Source organism: Nyctereutes procyonoides, unplaced genomic scaffold (genome assembly GCF_905146905.1).
Source record: "Nyctereutes procyonoides isolate TBG_1078 unplaced genomic scaffold, NYPRO_anot_genome, whole genome shotgun sequence".
In the NCBI taxonomy this organism is placed as follows: domain Eukaryota; kingdom Metazoa; phylum Chordata; class Mammalia; order Carnivora; family Canidae; genus Nyctereutes; species Nyctereutes procyonoides.
The window spans coordinates 11,020,547-11,047,452 of NW_026575155.1; the positions used below are offsets into that span (position 1 = coordinate 11,020,547).

Below are 26,906 nucleotides of genomic sequence, written 5' to 3' on the forward strand. Positions count from 1 at the left end.
CCCCAAGGATATGCACTGCCTGAGCTGACCCGCCAAGTCTGGGCTGCCTGAGGCCACTTCTGTATGCTGAGGTATCCATACTGTGGTGATCAATGTCTGTCGACTTGACTGGGCCACAGGATGCTCAGATATTCAGTCAAAAACATTATTGTGTGTGTGTCTGTGAGGATGTTTCTGGATAGGGTTCATATTTGAATTGGTAGACTGGACAAAGCAGAGTGCCTTCCCCAGTGCGGGTGGGCCTCATCTAATCCATTGGAAGCCTGAATAGAATGAGAAGGTGGAGGAAGGGAGGCTTTGCTCCTTCTGCCTGACTCTCTTTAAGCTGGGACATTGGGGTTCTGCTTCCTTTTGGTTTGGACTTGGGCTGGAACTAAACCATTAGTTTAGAGAACCAATGGTTCTCCTGTGTGTCTAGCTTGCCGACTGCAGATTTGGGACTTCTCATCCATCCATCCATCCTCTATCTATCCCTATCCTATTGGCTCTGTTCTCTGGAGAGCCCAGACTAATCCACATACTACCTAGAACACCAAAGCCACCATCTCCATGCCCCATCATGGAGCTTCTTTGATGCACACCTTTGGGACCTCACTGCTCCCCGGAGGGTCCATTCTCCAGAGCAGCTGCACCCACTGCTTCCTGTCGATCTTATTTCTGCAGAGGTTCCAATCCAGGACATGGGCTGAGGATCATGTTAGCTGTGGAGGGAGCTATGAGCCCTAGAGTTACTGCACAATTTCTAACTAACCTTAAGGAATCGTTCTGTCAGCTACCAAGGAGCAAAAAGCTTAGGTCCCTATGGCCCTGGTCAGAAATAACAATGCCAACGTTTAAATTTCCTCTTCTTTCTTGAACTCTCTGGGGCTTAAAAGTTCTTATGCTTTACTTTTCCTTACATTTTTCACTTGATGCCAACAACTTGAAACTCTCAAATTAGGGGAGGAAATTCCCCAGGTATAGGCAAGGATGATGTGATCTAATGAAGGATGATCTAGAAGTAGCCAGGTGGTAATGAGATGAGTAGCTAAGCTTCTCTGATTGGGCCCATCCCTTCATCCTCTGTGCGTAGTTACCATGTTGGTTTCTGCCTGAGAGGAGATGGACAGGTGCCTACTGATGAATTTAGCACAGGATCCGGGATTGTCCACAGATCAATATAAACTTGTAATTTGATTGGAAGCTTCTGAAGAAAGTGAAAACATGGGCAATGTTTTCTCATCTTGCTGTTCATTAAACTTCCTCTCCGTGAATGAATATGTGCTGGTGAATTCCTCTAGTGAAGTCGACTGGCAACAACAACAACAAAATAAAAAATGACAGGGGGGAAAGAAGGAGTGACCCAAAGCAAGTTTTCTGGAAGGTAAAGGCTCTGGGCAGCCACCTTGGTCCACTGAGACCACCCACCACCGAACTCCTGTGCATTTTGAGGTCAAGGTGCTTGATGCTGGTCCTGGTTGAGTGCTGACAGCGAGAGGCACCTGCTGCCCTATTTCTTCATTAAGCGGGGAGAGGCCTGGCATGCCCACATGTTGAGGGACTGGCTGTGGCCTGATGCTTTTTCATCTGTTTGTTCCTTCATTCCACAAATATTGGTGATCTCTGAGGAGGCAGCCGGTGGTGGTGGTGGTGGGGTGGTTGCCGGAGGGATCGTATGCTAGCTTCCTGGAGGTGCTGTAACGAATTACCACGACTAGGCGGCTTAAAACAATAGAAATTGATTCTCTCCCAGGTCTGGAGGCCAGAAGTCTGAAATCCAGGGGTCAGGAGGGCTGTGCCCCTCTGAGGGCTCTAGAGAAGGATCCTTCTCGCGTCTTCCAGCTTCCAGTGGCTTCAGATGTTCGTTGGCTTGTGGCTGCATTCCTCCAGTCTCTGCCTCTGTCTTCACAGGTCCTTTACCTCTGTGTCTGTGTCTTCCATTTCTTATAAAGACACTTGTTGCAGGATTTAGGGGCCATCTGGGTAATCCAGAATAACCTCCTCCGGAAATCCTTAACTGGATTGCACCTGTGAAGACCCTTTTTCCATGAAGGTCATGTTCAGAGATACTGGGGTGTAGGGGGTGACCATGCCTTTTTGGAGGCCATCAATCAACCCACTAGAGGGCTGGGGCCCAAGCAGTGACCAGAGTGGTTCTCTGTTGACCCAAGAACTTCGGGAGTGCTTCACCTGTCCCTGCAGCCTGCTGGGAATATGCCGCAAGCCCTGCACTAGCCATGGGTTGCAGATTGGTGGCAATGAAGGCAGGGCTGCTTCAGGAAGCAGCAGGCCCTTGGCAAAGGTGCTCCGGCCAAATCAGAGCTCCAGCATTGAGATCCACCCTTGTTTTCCCAAGCAGATCCAGCTTACTCCCACCCACTGCTCTCAGCCTCTGGCGTCAAGCGAGGGACGTGTTCCTGGAAAAGTATGTCCTCTGAATCATACTGCCCTCCTGATTTACATTATAATTTCTTCAGCTGTGTATTCCCAGAGGGAGGAAATCGGCTACAAGATATCACCAAAAATTCACACACAAGCACAAAGTAAGCCCAAAAGAAAAATCGTATTTGCAGAAAAAGAAGGAGCCGGTGTTGCAAACGTGGATTCCCCCTGTGACCCAAGTGGCTGTGGACACCAGCAGGATGTATGTGGCAAGCCCCCTTCCCGGAGGGATTTTCAAGGCTTTTTGCTTTTTCAAAATAGCATCTAAAGAGAACAGCTTTGAATGACTCTTTCTGCAGGCTTCCCTATAGTGACCATCCCTGCCGGCCCCCCTGCTCTTTCAGACCATTGGCTTCTCTACCATTTTATTAGCAATTGCAGACAGTGCTTCCTGGCTGAGGAACCTCAGATGCACTGTCTCTTTGAGGGTCAGAATGGCCTGTTTTCCCAGCTCAGCATGTTTGTTTGTTTGAAGGAAGAGGAAAGGAAAGCTCAGAGCCAACCCCAGTGAGTGAGGGAGCAGAGTCCTGGTGTGACAGCTGAGAGGGGCCACGGAGGGTAGGTGGTCTAGACCTGGGGCCAGGGCTCTTTCCTGATGGATCACTGGGGAGGGAACTACCCCATTGGGTAGTTGGAACAGGGGCTGCCTTGTGTATGGGTCAGGGGGGTTGGGCATGCATTTCTTTGTTGGTGGTCTGCAGTGCACACGGACCCTGTCTGGGAGGCTGGACCTACACAAGGGAGAGGCGTTGTGCAGCGAACCTTCCCAACAGCCAATACCCTGGTCTCCAGTCAGAGATAAGAAATCATGAAACTTTCCCTGTAATTCTTGCATTAGCTTGTTAGGGTTGCCATTTCAAAGTACTGTAGATGGGGAAGCTTGGACAGTAACTGTGTTGTCTCACAGCTCTAGAGGCTGGAAGTCCAAGATCAAGGTGTGGGAAGGTTGGTTCCTTCTGAAGCCATGAGGCAGAGTCTGCTCCAGGCACCTTTCCCGGCTTCTGGAGGTTTGTAGGCCCCCTTTGACGTTCCTTGGCTCCTTGTGCATCCCCCCATCTCTGCCTTCTTCTGCACATGGCCTGTGTCCCCTTTGAAAAGGACAGCAGTCAGATTGGGGTAGGGTCCACCCCACCCCAAGAGATGACCTCATCTTCACCAATGACATCTGCAGTGACCCTATTTTCAAATAAGGCCACATTTTCTTAGGTCCTGCGGGTTAGGACTTCGCCATTTGAATTTTGGGGGACACAATTCAACAACAGCAGTTGTGAAGAGTTGTGTTGGTAGAGGCAGCCGACAGAAGTTAGACTGATTTTTGAGAGAGTCACCATAGCCCAAAGGTCAGGAATATTTATTGACTTCTGTTTTCTTTTTGCCTGATGGAGGTCAGGCAAAATCACAAAGTGCAAAGTCGATGGGCACTCAAGTCAGTGGAGAAAATTGGATTATTCTACAGTGGATGGTGTTAGAGCCAATCAACTGGTCATGCAGAGCACAGTGAAAGTTGGCTTCTTGGCTCAGTCCAGCTGGCTCAACTATCTCAATCTAAAAGTTAAACCGTTAAAAAGACTGCAAGAGGGATCCCTGGGTGGCGCAGTGGTTTGGCGCCTGCCTTTGGCCCAGGGTGCGATCCTGGAGACCCGGGATGGAATCCCACGTCAGGCTCCCGGTGCATGGAACCTGCTTCTCCCTCTGCCTGTGTCTCTGCCTCTCTCTCTCTCTCTCTCTCTCTCTCTCTCTCTCTCTCTCTCTGTGGCTATCATAAAAAAAAAAGACTACAAGGAAACAGAGCTGTTTTACATTCATAATATCAGAACGGGGAGAGCCTAATCCTATAACATAAGCTGTTTCTGATTCCTAAAACACAAATATCTCAATGACATAAACCTGAGATCTCATGAAGGAAAATATTGATGTTCACTGCATAAGAAAAAATATTCTGCAGGCAAAAGATACAAAACATAAAACTACAACGAACAAATAATGCCCTGAAACAGAAGACAGACTCTGAAAAATATTTGTAAGGCAAATAATGCCCTGAAACAGAAGACAGACTCTGAAAAATAACTGACAAAGATCTGATTTTCTTTATACAAAACGGGTCTTTCCAAATCAATAAGAAAAATCTAAAAACTCACCAGAAAAATGGGAAGAGGGCTGAAAAGAAACACCAATAAATATATTGAAAGACGCTCAACTATACTCTAGGAAATGTAAAGGACACCTACTTTTCACTTACCCTACTGGCAAAGGTCAATGAGTTGTTCCTATCCAGTGTGGATGCAAGTGTGTGCCACACACATGTGCTCCCCTCTGGAGCTGGGATTATAAATCAACACAATGTAGGGCATATTTGTAGGGCAATGTATGTAGGGCAATTGCACTATCTTTTATTTTTGTAATTAAAAAAAATTTTGTTTAGAGAGGGAGGCAGAGAGTGGAGGGGGAGGCAGAGGGAGAGAGAGAATCCCAAGCAGATTCCATGCCCAGCATGGAGCCCAACGCAGGGCTTGATCTGATGATGCCAAGATCATGACCTGAGCCGAAACCAAGAGTTGGACACTTCACCGACAGACACCCAGGCGCTACCTTTTAAAGCAAAATATGCATACCCTCTGTTACCTTGTCCATTTCACTGCTACAAATCTATCCTGTGGAAATCAAAGAAGTTCCTTGCAGTGTTACTTGTAATAGAAAAAAATGTGGGAAGCCATCTAAATGTCCATCAATAGAATCCTACTTATATAAATAGCTATATATCCATAACCTGGAAAATAATTTTGCAGTTTATTATTATTTTTTTATTTTGCAGTTTAAAAGAGTATGTTAATCAAGATTTACAGTAGAGATTATGTTTTAATTAATTTATTTATTTATGATAGTCACACACAGAGAGAGAGAGAGGCAGAGACACAGGCAGAAGGAGAAGCAGGCTCCATGCACCGGGAGCCCGATGTGGGATTTGATCCCGGGTCTCCAGGATCGCGCCCCGGGCCAAAGGCAGGCGCCAAACCGCTACGCCACCCAGGGATCCCGAGATTATGTTTTAAAAGCACAATGAACCATGGGCAAAAATGCATGCTCCCATTTGTGTGACAAAATAAAAATATGTATTAATGTGTGTGTACGTATGCTTGAATAAGTATCGGCTGTTTCTGGAAGGCATACGTGTGACGATGGTGAGCAGTGAAGGGTCTGGAGAATTAAGGATGGGAGTTGGATGTAATTTTATTATGCATTCTTTTATGCCATCTGAATTTCTTACCATTTGCAAGTATTACTTTTAATGCAAAAACATCAAAATTACAATTAAAAAAAGAGGAATAGGAAATCGATACTTCTCTGGCAATAAAGAGGTTTTGCTCTGGGCAAGCATTCCATGCTCCCCCTTAATACACAGTTGAGGACAGTGAGGAGCAAGATTTAATTGCTTTAGACTGAAGCAAATAAAGAGAGATTCATCACACAGGCCAAATTGGCGACGCAGGTGGAAGATTAAGGTGGCTGCTGTCTGGGAAGGAAAAAGCTACTATGCTTTAAAAAATAAGGCACTGCACCTGGCATTCCTAACTGGCGACCCCCGTGCATACCCTGTCTTGTGTTAGAGGCCACCGGGACACAGGTGTAGACACAGGCTTATTCATTTGCTCAAGGGTCTCAAACCCCTGTGCAGGCAGGTGTCAGGACACAGATTGATAGGTAGGGGAGAGACAAGTGTGAAAACGGGTCTGGGGGCAGGGTGGGGCAGCCTGTGGAAATGCCCACAGTGCACTCCCTTCCTAAAAACATGCAAAGTCAAGCTCCCAAGAAATACTGCACCACATAAGCTCTGGGGAGAGTGAAGCCCCGAGTGACTTCTGTGTGGTGCTGGCTGGCTGGTTCCCAGGCTGACAGTGGGAGCCTCCTCCTCTGGTTCCTGCTGATCTCTCATGCTTACCCTGCCACTTCCCCAGCCCTCCTGGGGCTTTAGGAGCTAGGAAACGTGGCAAGGGAGAGCTGTCACTGCACACAAGGCTCCCGGAGGGCAGGAACAGCCTTCTAGGACACAGGGAAGCTCTGTAAGGCTGAGGGCACCATTCACTCACACCACTTAAAGTCCCCAGGCCCTTAGAGGTGCTTTGCTTCTTGGCTTGGGTCCAACAGCATGACAGCATCCCGGCACCCAGGACAGCCTGGGCTCAGGAAATTGGCTGCTGGCAGCAAGAAAGGTTGTTGGTTGGGCCCCAGTGGATATCTCAGCAAGGGGGGGTCATGGATTTCCCAGATGACCCAGGGTTGTTCCCTTTAAGTTGCAATATGAAAATGACCACTTCTCACCTGAGGCCAGAAATCTTTCTGTGCTGTGGCAAACACTGCTTCGCAAGCAGACTGCACCTCGTATATTCTAAGTTCCTCATGCCTCTGGGCCATCTTGCTGGAACCTCTGATAATCATTCTGTCCTGTAGTGCAGACCTGACCTCAGGAGGTGTGAGGTGGGCAGGAATGTTGCCCTCTCTCCTGACTGCTTCCAGATGGCTACACATTTGGGCTTTTTTTCCCTTTTGATGTATACCTCTGGGCTTTCCTTCACTTGTGCCAGACTCAACCGTCCTTGCTTTCCAGCTTTTAGGAGACCCATGGCCTCCCTTTATTTGCCGCTTCCGGTTACTGTGGTCTTGGAATCCAGTCAATTGAATTTGTTAGGATTTCTTTTTTTTTATAATTTTTTTTGAATTTTTATTTATTTATGATAGTCACGCAGAGAGAGAACGAGAGAGAGAGAGAGAGAGGCAGAGACACAGGCTGAGGGAGAAGCAGGCTCCATGCACCGGGAGCCCGATGTGGGATTCGATCCCAGGTCTCCAGGATCGCGCCCTGGGCCAAAGGCAGGCGCCAAACCGCTGCGCCACCCAGGGATCCCCAGGATTTCTTATCAGAAAAAAGAAAGAAGCAGGCTCTGCTTATCTTCACATGGATCTCAGATACGTGTGCTCAGGGAATCATGCTCAATGAATGGACATTGTGGTATCTTCTGTGTTTGCATTTCTGTCCTTGCTTTTGGGTTCTTACGTTCTGCATTCTAGATGGATCGAGTTGCCGGAGAAGCAAGTGCTTGATGATCAAAAAGTTTCTTTGTTCAATGATTCTGGATGATTGTTTTTGTTGTTGTTGTTCACTGAGTCCTACCCTCCAAGACAGGACCTGTTTCAGGTATAAAGGATCTGAATGAGAAGAAGAGGCCTCTCCAGTCTTCAGTTTATCTGATTTTTCTGGAAGGCCTTGGGAGATAGGTATTTTTTCCCACTTATAAAGGTAAATTTCAGAGTGAAAGGGTTCCAATGTATCTGAATTATATGTGATGGGATTCCCAGCCTATCTTGTTGAAATTCAATGTGAGAAAGAATTGCATGCTAATAAAGAGGATGAGCGCTTTTTCTAACTTGACACTTTTAGGTCTTTAAACTATCTGTCATTTTACAGGTGAGTAGAACCTCTGAGTGCTAGAGATACACCAGTATTTTAAAAGCACCTCCCCCCCATTGTCTATCATATTTCAGATTTTACGCTAGATTTCTTTGCATTGTCTCATTTAAAAATAATCCAAAAAAAAATAAAAATAATCCAAACCAAGCCAGGCAAGTATTGTCACCACTGATGAGATAGAAGAACTGGGGTCCAGGGTAGACCAGACGTTTTGGTCAAAGCCATGGCTCATGAGGAGCTGGATCAAGTTGTAAGGACATCTTCGGATTGCAAGCCCAAGGTTTTCCCTGTGAACTTCACCTTCATTTGCCAGCCAAATGGAACCTAATAATAACATGTGTACAGGGAACATGACCCACTGCTGGTGACAAAGACGCTCTTGATCCCTCTTCCTCATGAAGTCCTTGACCTTTGGACTTCTGTGTTTGCCTTTGTTTTCTCTTTTTTTTTTAAATTGGAGTTCAATTTGCCAACATGCTGCATAACACCCAGTGCTCATCCCATCAAGTGCCCCCCTCAGTGCCCATCACGCAGTCACCCTATGTTTGCCTTTGCATTGTCCAGTTTTAGCAAAAGTCCTGCAAGGTCAGGTTGGTCAGAATCCTCCACTCTGATATCTGGTCACCCTCAATATCAGACAGGGTTTCTTATCCTTCATCAACCTCTGGTAAGGTCTGATCACCTGGTTTGCCTTCAGCAAGGATCCTGTGAGGTCAGTTTAGCCAGAATGCCCCCTACCCCTGATGTTTCCTCTTGGTATTTTCCACAGACGATCCCTTAGCTAGAATACCCACTTGTCTATGCCATATTTGGCCTTGGATCCAGTTCTGTACTGAGGTTTCCTTCTCCTATTGCAATAGGTTCTGATCAAAATCTGCTTTTACCCCTTTGACTACTGTTGGGCTCTGGTTTTTCTTTAACACTGGCTAAGCTTGTTCTGGGACATGGAATTCTAATGGCCAGAGAGGAGGGGAAAAGGGATGTAGATGTTAGCTAAGATACCTGAGATTATTCATTAATGAGACCTGTCTTGCAGCGATTGGCTGGAAACCAGACTTGGTTGCTTAGTAAGTATTTCTCTCTGTTCTACTATTTCGGAAAAGGTACTTAATAGACACAGTGACATTATAGATGGCAGTGTTGGCAAAGAGAGCATGATCGAGGTCAAATGGAGAAATCTTGGAGCATATACTGAACCAGTACAAGTCAATTGCTGTGAAGATATCATTAAGAATATGTATTATCAATATACACAAATGTGTATATATATATGTGTACATATATGTGCGATATATTGTGTGTGTAATATGCACAGATACCCATGTTCAATTCCTAAAAGTATAACGGTAGTGCAGGATGGAGTGAGAAGTCCCTTTTTTAGAACTTTCACGGTTTACATGTTTTATTTTTAGATTTATTTATTAATTTATTCATTATTATTAAATAGTGATTTTTTTTTTTTGGCTTAAAGCTTTTCCGGTACACAGAGTCCTACTACTGAGGAAAACGATGCTCTCTTGCCCTCCACCGTCCTTAGTGAGGTGAAATCTGGATGAATTTTCTGCTCTGGGATCACCTCAAAATGACAATATTAAAAGATCTGACAGGTTGCAGAGGAGTAGGGTGACAAAAAACGTTGGCAGGTAGGCATGTTTGCCTTATCTGCTCACCTCCCCTTTCAAAGGGATTCTACCTTTGTCTTCTCTTTCCTTTTAAGATGCCCAGAGTTCTCATCCTTCTTCTCCTCCAAAGAAAGGGAATTTCCAGCTTAGGCTGAGTTTTTGAGGATGTTATCTAGCCAACTGTAGTCCCTGGTTCTTATACATGCTGGGCAATCAATACATCCCTCTCCTCTCTCTCAAGAATTAACAATGGGAGCACCTGGGTAGCTCAGTGAGTGAAGTGTCCGACTCTTGGTTTCGACTGAAGTCATGATCTCAGGTGGTGGGATGGAGCCCCGAGTTTGGCTCCATGCTTAGTGGGGAGTCTGCTTGAGATTCTCATCCTCTCCCTCTGTCTCTCCCCTGCTCATGTGTGCACGCACTGTCTCTCTTGCTGTCTCTAAAATAAATAAATAAATCTTAAAAAAAAGAATTAACAATGTATTAGTAAGAAGAAAAAAGCAGTTACCACCGAGTGTCAGCACAGACGACATGCCATCCTGGGCTATTTATATGTTGAATCTCATGTCTGATTGTAAAAGACAAGGCCTAGTCAGTTATTTGTCTTATGCCCAGCATCAGGAGTCAGGTGGGAAGAATTACATGGGCTGAGACTCCCTTCCTCACACCATTTAATTCACATCAGGAAAGCAGTAGCTCCCTACCTTCAACAAGACTGGCTGGGGTCTCAGGCTGTCAAAAGTTGGATTTCCGGGTAGCCCAGGTGGCTCAGTGGTATAGCGTTGCCTTCAGCCCAGGGTATGATCCTGGAGACCCGGGATCGGGTCCTGCATCGGGTTCCCTGCGTGGAGCCTGCTTCTCCCTCTGCCTGTGTCTCTGCCTCTTTCTCTCTGTTTCTCTCATGAATAAATAAATAAAAAGTCTTAAAAAAAAGCTGGATTTCAGATGGCCAAGCCACCAGCATATTCAGCATCATTGGCCTGTACTGCTGTATCCTTAGAGAACTTAATTTTGGGCTAAAAACTTGGAAAGATGGAAGATATCCACTGCAATCAACTAGAGACTATCCTTACAATACCTTTCCTTCTCAATACAGCATTATGTAATTAAAATTGAATTTAGTTATATGTGATGTAATCACTTTAAAATATTCACATATATGAAAAATTACCAACTATAATTTTTATGTCATTATTATGAATTGCTCTATGCCCATAGATTTATCATTTCCATTTATAGTTATTTTTTACAATCAAGGCTCTCCACTCTACAGCATGCAGCTGACACTAATCATTTCTCCCTTGAATCTTGTCTAATTTGTAAAAGTTTAAGGACTGTCTACCGCAAGACTTTTAATAAAATGTCTGTCTACAGTGAAACCAGTAGGTGCCCCATGCGGTGAGTTTTTGGCTTCAGCAACTGTCTACAGGGGAGCTATACATATTTGCATTTGTAACTGGAATTGGTAGGAGAAAAGGCCTTAGGCTGTGGGAATCAAGATTTTTGACTTGCCCAAGGTCTATGAATATCTTTGTGAATTCTGGGGACAGTACCACAGTTACCAAGAATGGCAACTGGCCCAGTTAGCAGCCTCTGGCTGCAATCAGGGCATCAACATGAACCTTAAAAAAATCCATAGAGCCCTTCCTTTTCCAAACAGAAAATGGATCATACCCATGTATAGATCAAAGTAACATATTTCATGGGTGAAGCTGCAGCTTATTTTCAATCTCCTGCCAACCACTCTTAAGCCATACCTTTAAGGAGGAAGGATGGAGACAGCACTGTGTGGTGGCTGTCAGTACAGGTTTACTAGTCCAGTAAGTGACCACAGGGTCAGCGGGCCAGGTGTGGGGGTGGAGTGGTCTGAAATAACATTATCTAATCTTAAATTTCTGACTCTTTGCTGTCAGTATGGGTGAAGACAAGGCCTAGTCTGTTACTTCTTTTCTGCTCACCTCCCCCTTCAAAGGGTGTCTACCTTTTTCTTCTCTTTCCTTTTAAGATGCCCAGAGTTCTCCTCCTCCTCCTCCTCCTCCTCCTCCTCCTCCTCCTCCTCCTCCTCCTCTTCCTCCTCCTCCCAAGAAAGGGAATTCCAGTTCAGGCTGAATTTTTGAGGGCTGCCAAACTGGGTTCTGACTGCTTGCTTTGCACAGCCCACGTGGTACCTGGTAGCTCTTTGTTGGAAGCTGAAGGAGCTGACACCCACTGGCTGGGGCCACCAGCCAGGCCTGACTTCTAGAGTTCCACCTGATGCCCTGTTTCATGCCTGATTCACACTTTTGCCTCTGGCTGCAACAGCCTCCAGGAACAGCTTCAGCTCACTGTGCTTTGCTGTTTTTGGCATGAGTTGATATCTGATAATGTCAGTGGGGTGCAGCGAGACATGGTTGGGGGCCATTTGGCAGGGGTGGAGTCTGTAGTTAACCAGCACACCTGTGCTTTCCCAGAAAGCACAGCCAGCAGAACTCCATGGACCCCACAGGACTCCTTAAGTTAAATAGTGGTGACAACTGAATGTGTTCGTTCATTCGATGTGCTTTTGCTGTGATCCACCACTGTGGATCAAATACCTTTTTTGAGATGTTTTGCCATATAATTAAAAAAAAATGTCTCTAGCTTCAACAGCCTGCCTGTTTATTTCAAAACAAGTTTTGATGTAGTTGAATTGTGACACACTTTGATAGTAACTTGGTGTTTGTGGCAACAGAATTTGATACACATCCACTTTTAGAGATTAAAAATCATTGAGTGGCACCTACATTTCTATTGAGCTTTTATGTTTCAACTTCTTTGAAAAATAAATGCCATGCACTTTTTTCTCCCCTTGCAGAATAATTTCCAAGGAGCTGCATATGGAGCCTGAATTGTGCTAGGGCTTGTTGGCTAAAAGTAGACTGAAGAAAAAGTATAATCCCCCTTCAGGTATACCAGCCCTGGTTCCTACACTTACTGGTTGTAGCAATAACCTCCCTATCCACGAGTCTCATTCTAAAATTTTTTTTGAAAATTTTTATTTATTTATGATAGTCACAGAGAGAGAGACAGAGAGAGGCAGAGACACAGGCAGAAGGAGAAGCAGGCTCCATGCACCAGGAGCCCGATGTGGGATTTGATCCCTGGTCTCCAGGATCGTGCCCTGGGCCAAAGGCAGGCGCCAAACCGCTGCACCACCCAGGGATCCCAAGTCTCATTCTAGTAGAAAAGTCTGGAAATTGATGAGAATGGGGAAGCCAGTATGTGGCATGTCTTGACTGGACATACTACCTTCTCTTGATTCTGGTAGGACTTTGGGACCTCCTGGTCAAGCCCTTCCTTCTCTCTGAAATAAAGAGCTTACATCCTGGCTTTGGAGTGAATCAGGAAGAAGGACAAACACAGTGCACTTTCAAAGAGACACAGAATATTGACAAGGGGATATTCTCTAAGACACAGATCTCCCATCAAGACCCACTGCTACCCAGTGACCTGCCAAGGAATCAAATAGTTAGCTCAAATTTTGATGTCATTTTTCTCAAATAAATGGTTAGTTAGTTAAAGTTAGAATAAAATAACTGGATTAGATCAATTATGCTCTTAATAGAGATACCAAAAAGAGATAGCTTGTTATATAAGCCTTTATTTGTGTTGTAAATAAGCACAGTGAAACCAATTCTGCAAGCAACCTTGTAAGGAAGGTCTCAGTAATGACTAGCTAGACTCTGTTTGTGTTCCATCCTGTTTTCCAGCTTTTATTTAAAGGCCTAATGGGTAGAGAGAAACATTCCTGTGATAATTTCTGTTTTGACAGCAGGAAATTAATAACATTAATCCAATTTGGAAATCTATCAGATTAATTATTAAAATGTCACACTTTCTCCTTCTGAAATAGATGGTTGTATGTATTTTCTTGCTTCTTGAAAAGGGAATTGATGTTGTAGGAAGTACTCAAGAGCTGACTAGTTCAGGACACATAAACAAGGATATGCAGATATGCTGTTGTCTCTTGATTAATGGAGGGTGGTGTTTGAACATCCTCTTTGACAAGAGGATGGCCCAGGGTCTGTCTGAAGTGATGGGTGAGTCCACAAGAGAGAGTCCAGGGTCAGGGTTTGGAAATGGCAGCTGTAGTCCAAATGGCCAAATATGGTGGGCAAGAAGCAGATATGAAGGGATGCCAGGCAAAGTGGGCTGCGTGGTTCTGGGCCAGGACAGAAGATGGGAAGGGCAACCATATGGGAGGGCTGGAGCTTTGTATGGGGCCCTTGGGCCTTTCTAGAGGGCAGGTACCCTGAGAATGTGGAGCCCCTTTGACAACAGTATGCAGAAAAGATTGGGGGAGGGTGAGTGACACAGCAGAGTTGGTAAGCAAAATGAATTGATGTGGGATTTTTGGAATAAATGCAGAAACACCATTGGGTGATCTGGGACAACAGAGCTTCCCAGATCTGCAGATAAACCATGCTAGGTGCTATGCTAGGCACTGGGGAGACAGCATCCTTCCTGCCCAAAAGGTATGGAAGGTAAATGTAGAGAAGTCTTTCTGGAGTGAGAAAAGTCCAAGCCGGGGGACATATGTGATGTGTAGCCATGTGCCCCCAGGCTTTTCCTGAAGACACTTTCTGTGAAGAAGACAGCTGTACCCATGGATACCCTGCTGTGTGTCTGTGTCAGTGGTTCTCACCAGGACAGCGATGCAGCACCTTTACACAGGCCCTTGACCTTCCCATCCTGGAGGGCTCTTCTAGCAATGACAAGTTCAGATGTTCCAATAAAGAGAGAAGAGTGTGGGCAGCTTTGAGGGAGGGATGATGCAACACTTTAGGATTTTTCCATACCGCTTGATTATGGAATAGCGAGCCAAGTTTCAGTGCATTTTGTTTTACGTAATTTTAAGATAAAGCACAATCAATCAAGTCATAGGTGTGGCTTTTTTTTTTCCATTTCAGCCTGCAGAATGGCAGGTTCTGCATTCTACATGTCAGTCAAGTGTGGGGAATTTCCATGGAGGCTATAGATTCCTGGTGAGAATGAAAATATTGTGTTTATTTGTTATTACTCTGATTTGGTCCACAAAGGATACAAGCAGGTTACAGAGGGTTATAGGCTTAAGTGTGCCCCACTTCCAAATTCATATGTGGAAGGCCCAAGTCCCAGTGTGACTGCACTTGCAGAGGGAGCCTGGCCTTATTCTGTAAGACTGGTATCCTTTTAAGAAGAGGGAGAGAGCTCCCTCTTTGAGCACCAAGAGGAAGGGCCAAGCGAGGACGCAGGGAGAAAGAAGGTGGCCATCTGCAAATCAGGAAGAGACCTCCCACCAGAAACCGAATCTGCCGCCACCTCAATCTGGGGCTTCCCGCCTCCAGAACTGTGAGAAAATAAATGTCTGTTGTTTAAACCATGCAGCTTTTGGTATGTTTTATGGCAGGCCTAGACAATGAATACACAGAGCATATAAACAGCAGCCTTCATGATGGGGGTGATGCCATGGAGAGAAACCCATTTAGGATGCAGTTGTGAGATGCACCAGGATTGACGCATTATGAAACACACACACAGGGGATCCCTGGGTGGCTCAGCGGTTTAGCACCTGCCTTCAGCCCAGGGCGTGATTCTGGAGACCCGGGATTGAGTCCCACATTGGGCTCCCCGCATGGAGCCTGCTTCTCCTCTGCCTGTGTCTCTCATGAATAAATAAATAAAATCTTAAAAAAGAAAAAAAGAAACGGACACATAAGGACGTGCAGCCTTGCTATATGCACCTCACATTTGGTTCTTGACGTTATTGCATTCACAAGGGAGACCTGGCTAGTTAGAGAGTTTACAGCATCCATCACATACAAGAAAAGCAATTTGCTAAGCAAAAGTCCAACTCTTACTAATGCTCTGATATGAGGAAATTTCCCCTGAGAGTTTGTGACGAGGTGGCAGGGCTATGAACTATAGTCAGCACCACCTTCTAGCAGACACAGGTTCGGGGGTCTGCTCTTACACCATGCAGGAGGTTTCGAAGTACAGGGTTATTCTCTGCTTCTCTGGGTAGGTGAGAAAGCTGGTTTTTAGGCTTCTGGAAGAATATGGGAACTGTGTGGCTGCATGTAGGCCTCTCCATCCGCTTTACTCCTGATCAACTTTCTGATAAATATTGGAGATGATGAGCTTGGGTTTTCTTCCTCACAACTTTCTGACAAATTCCAAATGCAGTGTTTTTGAGCTCCTGGTTTAGTTCAGATAGAAACACTCAGCAGCCAGTGGAGCTGGAATAGAAACTGACCTTCTCTCTTATAACTGAAGGAGCCAATATGGATATTTGCTCTGTACTCTTAGTGCCCAGGTCTTGGCTTCTAAAGACCATGCTTTACTAAAGGGAATGAAAAATCTTTGGAGAAATGTTTGATTACATAGCAGGGACTGGGAAATGACAAGGGGAACCTAGAACATCTTTTTGTGCTATAAAGGAAGGAGGAGTAAAAAAAAATGATGAAGAAATGGTCAAAGGACAAGAAACCTGCCTGAAAGGGATCCCACTGGCCAAATCTGGAATTAGATTAGAGCATTTATGAATAAATAATGATAGCAGACTCGAATCCATTGAATAAAATAAGACTCAGTGAGTCCCTACTGATATTGATAGATGATAGATAGGTAGATAGATAGATAAAGTAATGGAGGGAGAAAAGCTCCTCCTTTTAATTGAAAGCCAACACACAAATGTAGAATCGTGGAGCTAGAAAATCACCATTTGGTAACCATCCTAGTAATGCCTAGTTGATTTAGATAAGCACCATCAATGAGTCCTAAAATGGAAGTTTGAGGAGGAACAGGATATTTACATGGTCTCAAAGTACCTTTATCCACAAAATACTTTTTACAAGGTGAAGTGTAATAACTTTGTGGTGGAAAAAACTGGTAGGCATCGCCATAATACAGACAGAGGAACCCCACTAGGTTTTAGGAGATTAAGAGACTTGACAACATAGTATGATCTGGGATATTAATAAGAGAAATTATTTGGAAGCTTGGCAAAAATCTGAATCAAGTCTACAGATTAGATAGTAGCATTCTGTTAATATCAATTTTCTGATTTTAGTGATTGCACTGTGGTTTTCACATTTACAAAATATACACTGTAGAATTTAGGGGTAAACACCATTTGTTTCAACGTGGATGGAACTGGAGGGTATTATGCTGAGTGAAGTAAGTCAATCGGAGAAGGACAAACAGTGTATGTTCTTATTCATTTGGGGAATATAAATGATAGAGAAAGGGAATATAAGGGAAGGGAGAAGAAATGTGTGGGGAATACCAGAAAGGGAGACAGAACATAAAGACCCCTAACTCTGGGAAACGAACTAGGGGTGGTGGAAGGGGAGGAGGGCAGGGGGTGGGGGTGAATGGGTGATGGGCACTGAGGGGGGCACTTGACGGGATGAACACTGGGTGTTATTCTGTATGTTGGCAAATTGAAGACCAATAAAAAATAAATTTATTATAAAAAAAAGAATTTAGGGGTAAAGTGAAGTCATGTCCACAGTTCACTTTCCAAATGATGAAAAAAAAATTTCTGACACATATACATGTAAACACACATATATTTATGTTCCTATCTGTATCTAGATCTAGAGAGGATGATCAAGCTAATGTGGTAAAATGTGGAAGATTGCTTCTGCTGCCCTGACTGGTGGTATAGCAAATCTAACAGGATCAATCTGAGGACCCAGAATAAGCCAGCAATGTTGAGCGTCTATAAACAAACTCTTAACCAATTCTGGTTCTGGTACTTGTCCAATTGTTACCAAAGAACGTTTTGCATGGTTTAGATCCAAAAGGGGAGGCCAGGAGGTACAGGTCCCCAAGCTGTTGCCAACAGTCACTGTGGTCTTCATGTGCTCAGTATGGGGCCAAGGGATAAAGAAGAAAGAAGACCAGAAGATTAGGGTCCATGCACAATGTAGCTCACAGTCTACTGGGGAGAAAGCAATGGTACTCAGGAAAGTAGGAGATAGTACAGCACTTGAGTAGAGGAGAGAGCATAGGGCCAGCTGTATCATGTGAGGGCTTCATAGAGGAGGTAACACCTGTTGGACCTAATAGGGTATAAAGAATTCAGCCTGGTGGGGAAAAAGAACCACAGAAGGCAGTGTGGAAAGATGGAGAACAAATATGAACCAGGTGAGAACCCAAGGGTTCCTGATGTGTGTTTTCCAGTGAAAATCCATCCTAGGGAAAACAATTTTATTAAGGAAAGTTCCTAAGTGCTACTGCGATTCAGAAGATTACTACAATTATTCTGATCCACAATCCTGCAGTTAGATAGAAATATAGCCAAAGCACATCAGTGGGGCTTTGTGAGATCTTCCCACCTACCGTATTTGGTTGGCCAGTGACACTAGAAAGATGGAGCAATATCACGTGGGGTGATAGAAAGCTCCTCTGTATAACTGGAGATATTTTGGATGAGTTTGTTAACGATACCTTTCTGAATAGACTGAATAGACTGTATCCCATGGTTGCCTGATGTAGTGCAGGGTTGTGTTGTGTGGACGTGCAATTTATAGCAAAGGTTGTGTGTCTTTGTTGATGGCTGATTATTGTATGTCCCACTCAGCCTCCTAAAGAAACGGGGCTGGGGGCAGAGTGGAGTTCGGACCAAGAAAGTCTCTTTCAGGGTGGAATGGACTTTAGACTCTTCATCCTTCAAATGGACTGAGTTTTAAAAAAGTATTTTGTTTATTCATTTAACAGGGTGAAAGAGAGAGTCCAAACAGGGGAAGTGTCAGAGGGAGGGGGAGAAGCAGACTCCCCACTGAGCAGGGAGCCCAAAGTGGGGCTTGATCCCAGGACCCTGGGATCATGACCTGAACCACCCAGGTGCCCCCAATGGACTGATGTTAAGAACACATGTTGCCATGAGAAGTAGTGGGAGTACTTTTCATCCAAGAGCAAAATAGAGCAAGCAAAAAAAAGGAAACGGGGAGTCAATGCAAACCCTCATTAAACAAAACCACTTGTGTTCTTTTATTTTTTTTTTTAAACAGGATGTTAATAGTACTGTTTACTGACAAGTCTCTGCTTTTGAACAGAAGTTAATTTTAGCTCTCTCTCTCCAAGGTCAGGAAACCTCTGCTCCCTATTGTGTTCTTATTCTGGGGATGCAGATGCGAATGATTTCATCTTTCCTTGGATTGTGGCTGCTTCTCCTTTTCCGGGGAGGTGTCATGTTTGCTGCCGTCGTTGGCAGTGAGGATGTGGAGTATGTCTAAAGTGCAGTTCTGACTGGGACTACCAGAGCAGAGCTCATGTACACTGCCCCACCTCCCCATTTAAACTGCTCCTCTTGTGTATAATATTCCATTTTGCATCCTATTGTGATTTGTGTTCTGTCTCAATGTCTAGAACAGGAGAGAGTTAAGAGTGGTTTTGACATTTTTTAATGGTTGGGAAAAAACCCAAAGAAGAATATTTTATAACACGTGGAAATTATGTGTCCATAAATAAAGATTTATTGAGACAAAGCCATGCTCATTTTTAGCCTTATTGCCTGTGGCTGCTTTCATGCAATGGGAGCAGAGTTGAGTCATTATGATAGAGATGTCACAAAGTCCAAAATATTTACTACCACAAAGTCCAAAACATTTTGTCAAATTCCCTCCTCTAAAATGTGAGTTTCCTAAGAACAGGACTGTGCTTTCCTAACTTTGCATAATGGTGGGCACATTGAAGTTTCTGGAAATTTCTTGCCTGCAGACTCAATACATGTCAGCCTAGGAGACCTCATCTGCTGAGTTTTTACCTTCAGAAAGGTGTCTTAGGAGGTGTCAGGGATGTGGTGGTGTGTCCTGATTCAGCATCGTCCCTCATCCTTCATAACTGTAGCGAGCAAGGGTTGCCTCATGAGACCCCCCCTTTTTTTTAAAGATTTAATTTATTTATTTGAGAGAGGGGGGGAGGACAGAGGGAGAGTAAGAAGGAGAAGCAGACTCCCTGCTGAACAAAGCCCAACTGGAGGTTTGATCCCAGGACCCCGAGATCATGATGTGAGCTGAAAGCAGACTCTTAACTGATTGAGCTACCCAGATGCCCTAGTGAGACCCCTTCTTGATGGAAACTTAGGAAAGGGGTCACTCCTTCCCACACTTTGCTTTTTTTTTCTCAAGATTTTATTTATTTATTCATGACACACACACACACACACACACACAGAGAGAGAGAGAGAGAGAGAGAGAGAGAGAGAGAGAGAGAGAGAGGCAGAGACACAGGCAGAGGGAGAAGCAGGCTCCATGCAGGGAGCCCGACGTGGGACTCGATCCAGGGTCTCCAGGATCACACCCTGGGCGGCGCTAAACTGCTGAGCCACCCAGGCTGCCCCCACACTTTGCTTTTCTGAGAGCCTTGCTTATTCCCTTGGAAGAGAGGAGGAGGCTTGTGAGTGGAACCAGACAATATCGGAGGGGAATCTCTGTGTGTGGAATGAGGTGGGATGAAAGCCATGAGGGACACTTGCATGAGGAGTCCAGTCTCCTGGCTCCAGTCTCCAGTGGACTAGATCTGCATTCAGAAGGGGCTCAGGGATATTTCTACCCAGCAGAGCTGCTTGTGCATACTGAGACCAAATTCTAGGACAAATCTACCTTTTGGATCTCTGCTTTAAACTATTTGTATTTAAGTATCAGATGGAGTTTCTAAGATACATGCTGAATGTTGGGTGGGGACAGGATCCCGTAGAACAAATAGGCTCTTTTAATAAAAGGTATCTTTAATTTTTAAATTAAGTGATAAAATAGCCTCAAAGAGAAGGCAGATGTAGCCATTGGCTCTTGGTAGAGTTGAGATAACATGGTGCCAGGTGAAGATGAAATGCTTCAGAAAGCCTAAGACACATTTAGGAAGGCTAGACTAGACCTTGCTTTTTTAAAAAAAATCATTTATGCATTCAGCCCTTTTATTGAGCACCTGCCATGTGTCAAATTGTGCTAGTTGTTGAGAATAGAAAAAAAAAGTCATAATCTTTATTCTCAGGAATGTGGAGTCTGCTGGGGGCACCAAGTCATAAGCCATGTAGTCAATCACTCACAATGCAATAGACATGATGGAAATGTGTGGAAATGTGGAGCAGCAGACAGGGAGAAGGACGCACTCAGGAAGGTTTCGTGGGTGGTGGTGGTGGTGGTGGTGGTGGGCAGCATTTGCAGCGAAATTTGGTGGATGAGTAGGAGTTATCAGAAAGGTAAAAATGGAAGAGCATATTCTGGATGGAGACAATGGCATAGCATGTGTGTTGGCCATAGGCAAAATAATCCATGGTGTATTCAGGAATTTCAGACGCGTATGCATGTAGTGGAGAAAGTGACAGGGCACCTGGACAGGTGCAAGATTGGTCTTCATTCTTCAACTACTAGGAAGCTGAGAACTTTGAACTGGGAAGTGATGGGATGGTATTCATAGGTTTAAAAAGCTTCTTCTGACAATTATAAGTAGGGGAATTGCAGAAATGGGAGTCTACAGTTAATTAAGCGGGTAATTGTCCAGAGGGAAGGAGTGGTGCTGTGAATCAATGCAGTGGCCAAGATGCTGAAGAGGAGAGAACATTAGGATACTTCAGACAGGTATGAGATGGAATGGACAAGGTTGGCCAGGGTTCCCACATATGATTGGTTGTGCAGATGGTATACTGCACAACTCATTACATCTAAGTACAAATTTGTTTATTTGTTACACAAATTCCCCAGCAGATGGCAGTAGAGTGTCTTGAGGAGGGCTGCCTTTTTCTCCTGTGCACAAAGGAGCCCTATGGGCTAGTCCAGGGGGCAGGGAAATAGTGAGAAAGCTGCAGAGCCCAAGGAGGGGGTAGTGCAAGATGACAACCAGTTTTCTGACCTGGGCAACTGGGAAACTAGTGGTTTTATTCATCAAAGTGTGGACTACAGAAAAGGGAATGGATATGAGTTTAAGACAAATTATTACTTAAGAGACCTGAGAGCCACCCAGATGGATGTGTCCAGGACATAGTCAGCTATCTGGGTCTATAGCTCAGGAGACAGGTGTGGGGATGTACCTGTGGGGGCCACCTGCCCACTGATAGGAGGTGAGGCCAAGAGTCAGGGATGGGTTGCTTTGGGAAGATGTGCAGAAGAAAGTGATCAGAGCTTAGGACAGAGTCTTGGGGGAGCCACTGAAATTTTCTTTCTTTCTTCCCCCCTCCCCGCAAAGATTTATTTATTTATTTGAGAGAGAGAGAGAGAGAGAAAGAGAAGGAGAGAGAGAGAGAATCCCAAGTTCCATGTCCAGTGTAGAGCCTGATAAGGGGCTTGGTCTCATGATCTGAGCTGAAATCAAGAGTCAGACACTTAACTGCCTGAGCCACCCAGGTGCCCTGAGCCACTGAAATTTTCAATGGCAGATAATAGAAGGGAGCCTTGAAGAAGATTGAGAAGGGATGGTTGGAGCTAGTTCCCAGAGTAATTCTAAATGTCAGGAGGCAGAGGCTTTTGGCTGACCATGGCCAAGTTGATTGGGGGAGAGGGGATGTACAATTTTAAATTACTCCAGATTTTCTCTAGTGCTTAAGGGACCAATCTGGTTTATAACCACATAGCATATATTATTCATTCTTCTACTCATTTATTCTGGCACTTACATATTTACTCAGTGCCAACTATGGCCCAGGAACTATTCTAGGCACTGGGAATACAGCAAGAATGGGACGAGGCACTGCTCTCATGGAGCTTACATTCTAATTTTTAATAAACACATAACAAGGGGATGTCAGCTGGTGACACCTTCCACATAGCACAATGTACGCCCAGTGGTTGAAGCTGGTTTCTATCCAGCATTTGGAGAAGACCTCCTTGTGGAAGACTCTCGTGTTCAGAATGGAGAACCCATGTGGCTGCAGCATGGTGAATCAGGTGGGTAAGTTGTTGGGGGTAAAAGCAGGTGAACAAGCTGGAGACAATCCAGATGGACCTTGTAGGCCATGGCAAGAAAATCTGGATTCCCAGTGCCATGGGAATCTGTTGGAGCACTGTAAGCATAGGAATGATTTGCTCTGGTTAACACTTATTAAAAGTACTCTAGATGTTATGTGCAAAATGTACTTTTGTAGGACGGTCAGAGTAAAGCAGGGAGACTCACTTGAATGTTGTTCCCTCCACATTACGACAACTTAATCTGGGGTGGTAGCCATAGACGCATACATATTTTGGAAGTCCTATCTATAGGACTTCCGGATGGTAAGGGAATGAGATGAATCAAGGATGCTGATGCAGTTTTTGTTGTAAGTCACAGCATGATTGATGATGACATTTATGAACATGGAGAAGATGGAGAGGGGAAGAAATTGTAGGGGATTCTAGAATCCCTAGTCTCTGCTTTGGCCACATTAGTTGTACAGGCTTGTTAGGCACTTAAATAGGGATGCCAAGTATGCAGCTGGATCTCTGAGCACAGAACTCAGGGGAGAGGTTAAGGCCAGAGATAGAAATTTGATGTCACTTGCAAAAAAAAGATGATAATTAAAGCCAAGGGCCTGGCTGAAATGGCTCAGAGGGGAAGTGGACAGTGAGACTCCCAATAGAATGAGCTCTGAAGCAAGAAGAATAGGTTGCAGAGGAGGATGGGAAGGAGCTTTCATTGAAGAAGGAAGAAAATCAGAAGTAATAAATCCCAGGAGAGAAAGGTTGGGGAAGGAGGTAGTGGTCAACTGTGTTTATGTGGAGAGGCCAAGTAGAACAGGAATAGAGGGGTGGCCTTTGGAACTAATAGGATGGACACTGCTGGGGAATTTCAGTGATGTGCTAGGAATGGAAGCCCATTTGGGATGAAAAGTTAAAAGATGGCAGTGGGGGATGACAGACAATCCCTTCCAGAAATAATGTGAGAAGGAGAGTCAAAGAATGGAGAGGACCATGGTACCAACAGATGTAGTTTCATTTTTGTTTGTTTTTGAAAATGGCAGAGGTAAGTTGATGGTAATAGACCATTAAGAAAAAAACTGATGATGGAAGAAAGAGAAAGATGGTGCAATCTGAAAAATATTTGAGTAGACTGATGAGAGGGGGTCTGGAGTTGGTCCTGGGTTGAGCAGGGCTCTCCATGAACAGAAGGGAAGACAGACCTATAGGGGTTAATGGCCCAGGCAGGCTGGTAGATCAGCTGTGTGAGGACCAATGGTCCATCCTGGTTGTTTCCATTTTCTCAACTAGGTGTGAAGCCAGGCTGTTATATAAGAGAAGTAGTGTGAGAATGGAGAGAGAGGAGAAAGTAGATTTTGGTGGATGGGAACATGAACAGACTATTTAAATTTAAATGCATACTCCTTGGATCCATCTATGGATTTTGTTTCATCCTAAGATGAGACCCGAGGGTGTGACATGTGAGATGCAGTGAAGGCAACTGCACATTTTTATCTAATATCTTTTCTGTCTCCTGTCCACCGGGGCCACTGCCTTCCCAGATAATGGATGCTCATTACTCATGAGATGCTCCCTCCAACCAGGTTGAGCGTGTACCAGACCGAACTCAAGGCAAGAAATGCTACTGTGTCATTCTACCCTTCAGTGTGGCAATAGAGGACACCCTGCTTTGCTGACATAGGAATGCATGGTGCCCTCAGCTAGCCTCTTCAATGTCAGGAAGGGCATTTCCAGCTACAGGGGAGGCTTTTGCTAATTCATCCACCAAACACAGGGTGTGACTCTGTGCCAGATCCCCATAGCAGTGGAGGCTGCAAAGTTGTACTCGAAACGTCCCTGCCCTTCCTTGCTCTTGGCCTGGTTTGTCCATGGCCAATCAAGTTGCCTGCCTCCAGATACAGTCAGTCATATGCTTTTGGCTTAGTGATTGTGACCTCTTTCTTCCCCTAGCTGTGGGGGCTGCCACAGGGTCTGAAGTTGAACATGCTGAGGTCCCTCCACGTGAACACAAAGGAATCATGCTGGAGAGACTCAGGGAGGTGTTTGGAAACCTTTCTTGCTCCTTCTTGGACCTTGTGGATTCTTAAAAGCTTCTGCAAGAGTCATGGACCAACATCATTTTTGTTCCCCTGAAGTTTAACAACTTTTCCAACTTTGTTTGGAGAGACAGACAATATAGAAAGTCAAGTATCTAAAGCAAATAGAGAACTAAATACTTTATTGATACTTTAGCTCTCTGAGTTGTATTAAACAGACTTAATTTGGGGTCAGTGTGAATAGGACATTAATCCATTTTAGACTCAACTTTTAGCTTTGTCTCCTCTGTGCTCCCATTGTGGGTTCTCCGGTAATGTCATCACCCATCAGTGCCTCCTCAACCACTGGCTTTCATAGATCTCTATTAATATTCACCCTATATAAAAGATGCTTGAGAAAATGTAAAAGGAAATGTATTTACTCAGCAAATGTTTAATTAAAATCTTCTAAGGATGGTCTCAGTGACTAGAGAGAAATTATCATCCTCCTCCTCCTCCTCCTCCTCCTCCTCCAAAAAGAGTCTTGTTGGACATTTTGCAATGAAATGGAAACTCCAGCAAGGTTTTTTTTTTTTTTTTTTAATTTTTTTTAATTTTTATTTATTTATGATAGGCACACAGTGAGAGAGAGAGAGGCAGAGACACAGGCAGAGGGAGAAGCAGGCTCCATGCACCGGGAGCCTGACGTGGGATTCGATCCCGGGTCTCCAGGATCGCGCCCTGGGCCAAAGGCAGGCGCTAAACCGCTGCGCCACCCAGGGATCCCTCCAGCAAGGTTTAATTAGGCTAGTGAAAGCCTAAATCTTTTTATTATTGTGCTTTCTGGCAGGGAGTTCAGAGTCAAAATTGATTCTTCCCTTTCAATACTAAACTTTATTTTTTCCTTCCCTAAGGGTTTGTGAGCTGGCTTCTTGATTGCACTTTGGGTTATACTTGGCATGGCACAAGGTTGTTTTGGATGGGGTTGGCCCAGAGCATCAATTGGCATAGTCACGTGATAACACTGAATTGGGCAGAGTATGGAGTATGAGCCAGTAGATGCCCTTTCAAGAGATATAATGCCAAATGTTATGCAAGAGCAGATTGCTCCTACCTTGTATGGTCAAGTGAGGTGAGCCTGATGGGCAAGCCAAAGTCATTAATCAAAAGAGAATATATCATCAAGTCATAATTGTCAGAGTACTAATGAACTTGAATCGATAGCCATCCCTTTAAATGTGACTGTGTGTTCCATGCCTCCTCTGTAGAGATTAGGGAGGTGGGCAGCTCTGAGATTGAATCCTGGCTTTATCCCTTTACCAGCTGAGTGATCTTGGGATCATTTGTTAAATGAAGATGATGCTTACCTTTAGAAATTGTTTTGAGAATTGAAAATAATATATGTGCAAACACCTACTAAAGTAATTGGTGCTCCCTGCATGGAGCCTGCTTCTTCCTCTGCCTGTGTCTCTGCCTCTCCCTCTCCCTCTCTCTGTGTCTCTCATGAATGAATAAATAAAATCTTAAAAAAAATAAAGCAACTGGTATCTGACAGGCACTACAAGAATGATGAATGAGAATAGCATGATTCACAGAATTATAGATTCAGTCTCTAAATTCATTGAGCGCTTGTTATGCACTAGGTTCCACGATGAATGACTTACATGTATTATCTCATGGAATCTTCTTGTAGGTGTCAGTATCATTCTCACTTTTCAGCATGGAAAAGCGGTTTGGTGAAGTTGAGGAATATGATGTGCCCAATTTCACTGCTAGTCAGGAGTGGAGACAGAATGTGAAGTCAGCCTGTCTGAACTGAAAGGCTTAATTAACCTGTGAAGAGAGAACTCAAAGGAGGGGAAGCTCTGCAAAGCAACTAGCTACACATTCAACTCTGGCTAATCTAGAGCAATTAGCAACGTACAACAACCAACTTGTCAAAATGTCAGTGCGACATTTTTGTATCAGACAAGAGAGGCTAGGTTTCACTATGGTAATAAACAACCTAAATTTCAGTGGCTTAACCCAATAATAATAACATGAGGTTATTTCTCAGTCATCCTTCATGATCCAAGTGACTTGACAGGGGGTCTACTCTTCAAAGCCAGTCAATAGTCCAGGATGACAGACTCCACTGTGACATGTACTTTGAGTAACAAAGAAATGGAAGGGAACATTATGCATTGGTGTGTGAATTTTCCACTGGAGTGATATGCATGGCTTATGTGTATACTTCTGGAAGAACGTGCATCACATGGCCATGTTCAACAGGAACAGGAAAATGCGATCCTAACGTGTGGCTGGAAGGATGAAAGCTGGACATATTTGGTGCACAGCACTAATGGCTACTGTCCATTTTTAAACCTTAACTCACAAAGAGTTTTTTGAGAACTCAGTCCCCTGGTTTTCAAAACCACGTGGTGATCTGTGGTAGATTGTATTATGCTGTTCTCAATTGTTTATTCCATGTTCTAGGAGACAATTATATCTC

General features: G+C 44.5%; 1 protein-coding gene across 3 annotated transcripts in view; it reads right to left on the reverse strand.

Annotated features, from left to right (window-relative positions):
- KCNJ6 (potassium inwardly rectifying channel subfamily J member 6) overlaps positions 1-26,906 on the reverse strand; it is a 255,412-nt gene that overhangs the window by 32,078 nt on the left and 196,428 nt on the right. The window contains exon 2 of one of the 3 annotated variants that reach the window (XM_055313320.1): positions 7,568-7,603. The exons of the other annotated variants lie outside the window; for them this stretch is intronic. Coding sequence (XP_055169295.1) covers positions 7,575-7,603 — 29 coding nt within the window. The 3' untranslated portion in view covers positions 7,568-7,574. Of the gene's footprint in view, positions 1-7,567; positions 7,604-26,906 lie in introns of those variants that run through there. 3 annotated transcript variants of the gene reach the window in all.